Source organism: Varanus komodoensis, unplaced genomic scaffold (assembly GCF_004798865.1).
Source record: "Varanus komodoensis strain SLA01 unplaced genomic scaffold, ASM479886v1 scaffold1, whole genome shotgun sequence".
NCBI classification, from domain to species: Eukaryota; Metazoa; Chordata; class Lepidosauria; order Squamata; family Varanidae; genus Varanus; species Varanus komodoensis.
This window is the reverse complement of record NW_025335268.1, coordinates 107,381,965-107,392,101: the sequence shown is the minus strand read 5'-3', so window position 1 is coordinate 107,392,101 and position 10,137 is coordinate 107,381,965. Positions and strand designations below refer to the sequence as shown.

At 36.9% G+C, this 10,137-nt stretch overlaps 1 protein-coding gene across 2 annotated transcripts in view; it reads left to right on the top strand.

Annotated features, from left to right (window-relative positions):
• The window catches only part of FAM204A (family with sequence similarity 204 member A), a 31,716-nt gene extending 22,471 nt beyond the window's left edge, over window positions 1-9,245 (top strand). For both annotated transcript variants that reach the window (XM_044439699.1, XM_044439692.1), the window contains exons 7-8: window positions 3,787-3,893; window positions 4,194-9,245. In XM_044439699.1, the coding sequence (XP_044295634.1) occupies window positions 3,787-3,893; window positions 4,194-4,245 (159 nt within the window). In that variant the 3' untranslated portion in view covers window positions 4,246-9,245. The remainder of the gene's footprint in view (window positions 1-3,786; window positions 3,894-4,193) is intronic.
• Window positions 9,246-10,137: the final 892 nt, after the last annotated feature.

Sequence of the window (10,137 nt, the reverse complement as noted above, 5' to 3'; positions counted from 1 at the left end):
TGTATTTTTATTCATGTTTTATTGCTTCTTACAACACTATATTTTTCTATTATTATCTGATGACCTGCAACATTTTTTTAAAATGTAAAATACATTGACCAAGATTTGGGGGGCTTCTGTTAGGAAAGGCAGTGAGGATATATGGGAGGGTGTATATGGGAGGCAAAATGATTTGGCTGAATCAGACACGGTTGTACCTCATTTGTTCACAACGCAGTTGTCTTTAAAAGTTGCATCCTGTACTCTGTGCCATCTTTACACATTTAGATTAATGCCGGAAAATATTTTCTGTTCTCCTTCCAGAATAGAATGGAACTTTTTAACCCATTCTAGACCCCAGTTTTGCCAAGGCACGAAGAGTTATTTTACTTCACTGAAATGTAAAGACAGGCAGCAATCCAGCTGAGTTAGAAAGACCACATTGTTGTCTATAGAGGGCAAATAAATGCAATCCTGTTAATAGCGGATAAGCTACAGCTGTACTCACACACTCTGGGCTAGATCAGGGCTAGAGGTTTGTGGGTATCGTGACATTGTTTGTACATTTATTTGTTTATTATATAATTTCTGTACCATCCAGTAGCTGGAGCTCTCTGGGTGATTTACAACAACACATTATTATAGGTACGAAGTGGACTTTTTGATTGTTTAAAGTGCAGAAAATAACATGCGGACATTCTAGACTATAAAAGGTAGAATCTATAAAATAAAAAACTTAAAAAACCTTGCTTTCCTGGATATTTATTTTAGACTGCATTCTTACATCTTCAGCTGAGAGTAAGCCCCCTTGAATTCATTCAGTCTTACCTTTGAGCAGGTATGTATAGGATTGCACTGTTGTATTAATATTCATATTGAGCCCTGCCATTAATTATCTGGGCCACAGTTAAAATATGGCTGATTCCTTCGGCAGGTTTCTTCTCATTAATTATTTGTTCATTCAGCCCTGATTAGACTTGCCCCCCTCCCCTAATATTGTCACTATAATAATGTCAATTTAAATAATTGTCATTGAATGTCTTACAGAAACATGCTTTACCTAACAAAAATGACAATGCATGGCAAGCTACAATGTGTTTTAATTATTTGATAACAAATGAAATGAAACTTCCTCATCACAAAGGCAAGAGAATTACTTGAGATGCCAGTGTTTTGAGATTTTGTCTGTCTATAAATGGGAATTCCAGTTCACATATATCAGAGGTTCACACATTAAGAGCCTACCTTATTCTGTTTAATATTTTAAGAGAGGCTTGTGTGCATTATTGGCTACATATGGGATGGTTCCTGAGATGAAAGAGAATGGACAAAACATGTTTACATGGAATTCATTACCTCAGCCTTCACTGCATGTACCAGACTGCTGGACTAATGTTAAAGTTAACCAGTAAACTGGTTTAGTGAAAGCACCAGTTTCTGCTTTCTAGAGCCATGAAGCAAATACTTTGGTAAGATCAAATAGAACTCCTTAACTTTATCTCTTGGGATTGGTCAGCTCCTGGTTTGGATCCATAGCCTTCCAGTTGTTTGCTCAACTGACAGTCGAAGTCTTAAACTTCAGTGAGAGAGAACACCAGTACATCATTCCTCTCCTAATAAACTGATCTTGGCAGTGGGCATACAAGGAGCTAGGCAATGCCCATTTCATAATATTTACTCTGTGAATGTATGAATTTATCTAACTGGTAGTTTAATAAGACAAATGGCTGGTAAGGCTGCATGGTAGTAGAGGTTACATATTTGCAATTTGAACATTAGGCACCGGCTATCATTATTTATAATCGGTATATATTGCCTTGTGATTTGTAAAATAAGTACCAATCAGGGACACTGCTGATAGGATCAGTGTGTGCATACTCTTTCCTCATCTCTCATATGTCCCATCTTGCATCTTCCACCACTGCTCTCCGTGACTTTGCTAGAGTTCCCTCTTTTCTGTCTTAACTCTTCCCATCACTACCCCTTTGAACTGTTCTGGTGTCACCACCAGATTTGATGTTTGGAGTACAGTCTTACTAGTCTTTGGCAAGCTTTGAAATTATCTCTACTTCATTGAGATTCCCAACTTGCTTGTAAGCAATCGTATGAAATTGTATGGTATTACCTGCATATTTTGGGCAGTATCCAGCAGTGCCACTGTACTTATGAATTGACATACAGCTAGTATAAGCAACTTCTGGCACAGGACCAATAGCTTAATGCAATAGCTTGATGCAATTAAAAAAAACACAGGAAAAACATAGTGGCTCCACTGGATGTTGCCCTTTATGTTTGTTCCATTCTGTATATTTTATGCATAGGATGAGTGCTATGTTTTTCCTTGTTTAAGATTTTTAGTAGCATTAGCTAATGTTACATCATGCCTCATGTGTGTAGTTTCTACTTGGCTATGAATGTTAGGATGGCTCCTGCTAACGTTTGCAGCATCAGTGGATCTTCTCAGTAGTGTGGGGGCCTGGCACCATCCCTCAAGTCAATACTGAAGCTGGAAACAAATAGCAAAGGTCATTTCTGTCTTTATCAATGGGGCTATCACAGTTGTAATTCCATGTGGATGATATCCTTATTGTCCACCTGGAATTTGCATTTATGATGGAACTTCCATCTACAGAAGTAATCTGTGGCTGAATATTAACTGGTGGAGAAGAACAAGAAGAGATGGTTATTGACTTTGGTTGCCCTGTTCATGGGCTTCACAGAGCCATCTAACAGAGCTATGTTCTTATGGTGTGCTGTTGGCTGATATCAGAGTCTCTCACCTCACCCCCAAAATGACAACTTTCTGTTAGTTGGATCTCAGACATTGTATGTAAACACTGGTTCACTAGTGTTTAAATCCCTAGTGAAATTCCATAGTGTGAAGGTAAATTTCTTGTTGTTTCCATCTGCAAGAAGAAAGTAATGTACCATGTATTTGGTTATATAATATCCTGGTCACATTTATTATGTTTGACTGAGAATCTGATTGCTGAAATAAAATGTATTTGTCATTTGATTTTCATTGGTTGCTGGGAACAATAATTATTGTTATTTTTCATTGGAACAATAATTATTTGTTCTAGGTAGTCATTTAGCTTTTTCATTTTATTTTGCTGGTTTTGATTACATTGTGACTGATTAAAAATCATGTTGTAACAACGTTGTGACCAGTAACAGCCACACTTAAATGTTTCATACAAAAAGGTACACAAAGTTGAAATAATGAAAATCTGTGCACCTGATAAAAATGCGTGTACTTTTTCTCTTACAATTGTTTTGTATGTGGGGATGTTGCAAATGCTACTGAGCCAACTTTTTCCATTTGAAAAGCATAGCTTGCAAGCAAAGGCCTCAGGCAGTCAAACGGTACAGCCACTGCTCCCAATTCCTAAATAATGTGTGCTTAAATGAAACTCAAGAACGACTTTGGCTCTAGTAGTTAGAGTAGTATGTTGTTGCTCTTGCAGGATAACCCCCGCCTCATTTGCAAACTGTACTGAAACTAAATATGACTCATTAAACATAATTTCAGGTGGTTGATACTGGAATAAGTTGATGCATTCTGCTTCTGATTTATGTTGTGTTATGCCATTTGTCTTCTAGGCCAATAATCAAACTTTACTCCACAGAAGTCCGAGCAGACTTATTCATCTTCCACCTGTTCCCTGTATATGCGCAGACATTTTCCATGGTTTGTGTAGGACAAATTTTAGCAATCCAAATTTTCTCAAATGGTCTTAAAACGGCTTTTATTTTGTTTTTAACTTTTAACTATGGACTCATTTGTTTATGTTCTTCTCTCAATAGCTTGGCGTGAAAATTACCAAAGCTGTTGCTTGCCGAAACTTTGTGAAAGCAAAGCAAGATGCGGAGGCTTCTCAAGAAGCTCGAAAGAAAAAGAAGCTTGCGTGGGGGTGCGTCTCTGGCCTTCTATATTTAAGAGTAGTTAAGATTCTCCTCCTTCAAATTGGCTTGCACTAATCCTTGTTTGTTTAATATGACCTTGGCTTTTTCCTTGAGTATTGCATCTGTTTAATGTAGAGTCTTTAGTATAACTGATACATTATTCAAATGTTTATACTTTCCCTTTTGTGATTGCTAGGGTATTAAAAAACCCAGTTCCAATTTAACCATTGCTTCTAAATGAAATTTGATTGAAAACTCCCTGAAGTGTACTTCGGTAGATACTGACATATGTTTGTATTTCTTTTCAGATTTGAAGCCAAGAAAAGATGGGAAACAAAAAGCAACATGGGATATATGTAGTTAGTGTGCCTTGCAAGGGAGAAAACATTTTAAAGTAGAGGGAAAAGCTTTGTTAATACTGAAGATACATAAATTATATTTTCCTTGTTTCTTATTTGCATTATTTGTGCAGCTGGAGAAATCACTGTGGAGTAATTTAGGCTTCCATTCCATACTTTGTTAAGTATTGCTAAATATAGCCCAGATATCCTACCTTCAGCCCCTGATATGTTTCCAATTTATTCCCTTTCACAGATTCTCAGGATTTAGGCTCTCTTGTTTGATATGGCACTATTAAAAATATAATCTTGAAAAAGTGAGAATTTATTCAATTATTCATTGGTATGAGAAGCTATCTTTACTAAATTCAAAATACCATGTTTGGAACCCCTTGGTCTTTAATAATGAGACCAATAGCAATGAGATTCCTTCAATGAAACTTCAAGAAAGTGTGCAGTCTCACAGGTTGCATCTTCCGCTTTCATAAGCTCCTAAACTCGAGCAGGTATGGTCATACTGTGCAGGGTGGGAGGAGGAATGGAGACCTTTTCTGTTAAACGGGCTTTTTATGCTCCCCTTCCTACATGGACTCTGAAAAGGGACTCCTCCTAAATAGACTCATCTCATGAAGATGATTCAGAAGTTGTGGGAGAGGGGCTGGCACAGCCTCAAGATAGCTAGTGTAATGGCTTTGTCTCTTCCCCACCCTGCCCACTGAAATACACCCTTCTCACCTCTCCAAAATGACTTTCCCAGCCTCTGAGGACAACCAGCATGGTTCTTTCTGCAGCAGCTGTGAGAGCAAAGGGCATCAAATTTCCCATACCCCTCTCTGAATTCAGATGCTACCTGAATTTGGAGCTAGGAATCCAAACTATTCATTGGCCCCCTCAGACAATGTTTAGGAGCTACAGGATTGCTCCTTAAATTAGCACTGTTTCCCCCTTCAAGCTTCAGCAAATGTCTGTCACCTGTGTGCGATGGAAACTGATAAATTTCCCATACTGTTAAGCAAGATGGAATATTTCATGCACAAGGAATGATATTAAAGTAATGGTGATTTATTGTATTTGAGTAGTGTGCACTAAAACATTGTGCCAGGAAATAGTAATTTCAAGGTTTATGACAGGTCTTGAGTTTTGCATCCTAATATGGAATAGTTCGTTCTTGTTTGGTAGCCCTGAGGATGTTTGATCTCCCTCCCCAATATGGAACACTATATTTCACATAGATGATAATTTGCAGTACAGTAATCTAGATTCAACTATAATTAGTTATATTGACAGTCAAACAGACAGCAGAGTCTGTAAATCACTGGGCAAACAGGTTTCTACCATGCAGCCCCATAAATCTATGAAGTCTTTATTCTGTATCCCGAGACTATTTGAAGAGAGGCTTTTGTATAGTAAGGAGGGATTCAGGTATTTCTTAACCTCATAGTATTGTTACAAATAAGCTCATTATATTAGGTTAAATAGTGCATTAGCCAATTAACATTGGCATATTGTGGGACATTGATACTTGAACACATTGTATGAAGGATTTCATGTCCCATCTCTGTTTGTTCCATATTTAACATATTGGAATTTCAATTAAACCCAATTTTATTTGCCTCCATTTGGAAAAACAACCAGACTATATGGGTTCCTTTATTGCTGGCAAACAGCTCGCTGTTTCAGTATTCCAAGCTGATGCTGTGCACACTTGTATGTAAAGAAAGATGTTTAGATGCTTGGAAGTATGTATAATAACTTATGGATGTTGTAGCCAGGTTGCCGCCATGTCAAGTAGTCCTTGACTGTTCAACATAATTGTGAACAATTATGTTGCTAGTGTTGCTTCTACCATACTTCCCCAACAAGGATGGAGTTGCTCTGTCAGTTCTGAGCTTAGATGCACCAGCAAGTTTCCCAATTCTGTGCAGTCAACTAAAATCTTGTTGCACTGAATTTGGAAGGTAACCATACATGTTGATGTTACGTGTCTGTGTGGTGGGGTCACCATTAGACATGACAGGTGAGTTCATCCAGGGGAATAGTTCACTATAGTTAACTGCTAGCCAAATGGAATGCATCACTGCATTGTAGTACAGTATTCTGATATGTTGCATTGTCAAGGTTTAAGAATAGGTACTTCATGGACACTGGCATACCAAGCTGCTCTCTGGTTAACATTGCCTCCCATTCAAAGTTATCTCCCAAAGTTCAGTATTTCTTTGATATGAGCTAAGTTGAAATAGTGCGAAAACTTACTGGTGGCAGCAAGCACTGCTGTTGACCACTTAAAAATTATTTTAAAAATACATACATACATATATTTTGTTTGTGTGATATGTTTTAACCAGAAGTACTCCAGAGTGAGGGCAGGAAGCATCTGATTTGTCTTTCTTCTGTCACTCTCCTGGCCTCATTCTACAATACTATTTCTGAAATGGTCAACATTTATTATGAGAACGCAATAGGACACCAAGGCTAAATTGGTAGCAGTGGAAGAAGGGGAGAATTGCCACTGGCAACAGGAAAACAAACTACACCAGCAAAAAAAGTGAGAAGTTGAACAGTTTCATGAAAACACTCCCCAATGTCAACCTTCAAGCTGAAAAATCCTAAAAAGAGCACACATCAGCACAACTGACATAAACTTCATGAGGAAGGTAACATTCTTCTCTAAGGAATGGAAAAATAGATGAGATCTGTAGATTCAGATCATAAAATAGCCAAATGAAGTCAGTTGATCAGATGAGGAGGGTGCTTTCTCTGAAAGTAACCTGGGCATAGTCAAAGTTACAAGGAAGCATCTCATGAGTTCTTAGATGACGGAGCTACTTTAATTGACATGCCATTACTGCTGTGTTCCTAAGATGTTGCAAATTGTATACTAAAAAAGCCTTAGGGATTTTGTGAATCAGGCAATTATAGATTTCAGGAATTAGCCAATTTGGGGCATGACTTTATAAATGAAATACCTTGCTTATTTCACAAAAGTAGAAACTACACAAATGAAGGTTGAATTTTTTGCTGATAGACTCATCTGGGTGTATGGGCCATATATAGAGTTGCTTTGGTGCTGTTTTGTGTTCTCTTAGTAAATGTGATCATTCCAGAAATACTACTACCTACTGGTGGAGGTTTTAGTTTCTACAGGGATGTAATAACTGATTCTGCAGAATCAGTGGTCTGTATAGAAAGGCAAAACTTGGAATGCTTTTAAAAGACACTGTTTTGTATTGATATACATTGTACATATAATCATTTAAGTTTTTAAACATAATTATTTGAAACATCCAGGCATAAGTAATGGGATATTCAGCACATTTACTTTGGTTCATTTCTGTATAAAATACAAGCATTACAGATGTTTATTCTTGGGACTTTCATTTAGAATGTCTAATAACATTTTAAAACATGTAAAAGATAACTTACACAATGGAAATATTCTAGTATAGACATTATTGTATGATTTCAGTTCAGGGCTATAGAGAATACTTTTTATTACTATCATTAGCTATGCCAAAACAACAGTTAAATTTGGAAACAAAAGATTTCTCTGCTAGGTGGCTAGCCTTTACTGGTATGACAACCCAGCTTGCTTTTAAACATGAAAGTTCCATTGAGTGATGTACCTGCCATTTTTAAGCCTAAGAGTGACCAGTAGCAAGATCTGTGGGAAGACCTGACGAGCTTCTTGAGTTGAACCCATCCTTCAGTTGTAGCCAAATGCATACAATAAGAACTGAAGGAGGAAGTGCTCTTGCTTTGGGCACATGGTTCCTTCCTATTGAGGGGCAGGAGGATGCCTAACTATGTGAACGCCTTGCAGTGTTCTCTTCCATTTTAAACACAAAGTGCTCATTGTTCACAAGTGTTCAACAGGCCTTCCTGCACACTTGGTTCCCTGCCCTAAACACAACTTCCATTCTGTGTGACAAGCCTGATTCAGCTTTCTGACCTGTTTGTAAGACTGAATTATTGGGAGCAAGTTGAAGATGAAAGTACTCTGTATTTACACTTAAGCTCATGTGCACCATAATATAGCATAGCTATTACTGGAGGATAATTGTTAATAGGCCTGCTACCAAGATAGACATTTATTTCTCTTTCAGAACTAAAAAAACACAGGAAATCTGTGGCTAAAGGCAAGCACGGGTTTTAAGGCAATCATTTCCATTTCTAGAAAGAGGTGAGGAAAGATAACCTGTGCTGCTCTGGAAGTTACTCAGTTATCATATGACACTCCAATTTGGAACAGAGCTTTGTTGGGAATTGAAACAGTTCAAAATATATTGTTTAGATCATGCCTGATCTATTTCAGTTGGAAACTGATATATGTTCTATACTAAACTGTCTGGGGTTTATTATGTTAAATTATTGGCTGATATTACAGTTCTTGAACAATTCTAGACTCCATCATATTTAAAGTACTTGCCCTATCATGACCTTTTGAATAATGATTCTTGGTTGGCTCAGTTTCACAAAACAATATGGACGTGAATTCATTGATTTTCAGAGGATTCCTTTTGGAGTAAGGCTATTCAAGGGTAAAGGCCACTGTAAAAACTAGACATACTGAATTTTAAGATGATCTAACATTGTCAGGCTCCTGGGACTCTATCCACTTATTTTTCTCTTGAAGCTGCCTGTAAAGCAAACAGATTATCTATTGGAGGTTTATTCCCTTAACTTAGAGCAAGTATTTATATCATTCTGCTTTCAATTGATGCATTCTATTAGGGATACTATAGTAATGTCTTACAGTCTAAAAAGATTTGTCCATCTTTTTAGAGATGATAAAACTTAACTGATATAACTGATAACATACTTGTAAAGATACTAGTTGATATTCAAAACTAAGGATAGTTAGGATCTAAATTTGTTAAACTTTAACAGTGATGAAATGGTTTTATTGCAACAAGCCACATTATTAGTTTTATTATTTTTCAATACATGTCCTTGATTATGTGCATTTTCATCTGTCTGAATGTGTAATATTCAATACAATAAAATTGGCATGACTCAACTTGATCTCCATCTCCTTAGCAGGTAATTGAACCTTTCACATACTTTAAAAAAATTCCCAAATGACTGGTGTGAGTCATAGGCCTCCAACATTCTTGACAATTATTTCTGTGGTAGTTGTGGTTAAACAGACAAAACAGCATTCTAAATTGTCAATTCTCTCTCTGCAATGCTTTCCCAACACTTTATGTTGATTATAGGAAGTAATTTCTGAAGCCTTGACTTCAACTATAATCAATCAGTATTTTGACAACATACAACATTTTAAAGGCAGCTTTGCAGCAAAGGTTTTAAATTTCAATCAAATGCATTTCTGTATTTCTATACTGTACATGTAAATCACAAATGCTCAGCACAAGACAAGTCACAGCTCTCCATAGGTTCTGTCAAGCAAATTACTGAAAGTGCACCCAGATGTATTGTTAATATCCTTTTCTCTGAGTCAATATCCATTCCTTTTCTTGAATGCTAAAAATAAATTATTTTGTATCTTCACATGAAGACAAAACAACTTCCCACTCACACAGGACCTTTATTGACTGTTGGACAACCTATTTTATAAGATCCCGTGTCCAATCCTTGGCATCTCCAGTAATAAGGGTAAGGTAATAGAAGCTAGGGAAGACCTTCGCCTGAGACTCTGGAAAATGATGTTCTGTGGCAATAAAAGAAAACTTTCAGTTGGATCCAGATATTGTCATGCTTACAGTAAACCTGCTGAAATCAATGTCACTTTAGTGTGGATTAAATTAGGTCTCACTGATTTCATAGGGTCTGCTCTAAATACATTTATATGCCACTCTGTAGCCTAATGGACTCTGGGAGGCTTACAATAAAAAAGGAACAATAAAAACAATTGCATAAAATCTAATCAAAACAGCACAAAACTAGCAATTGA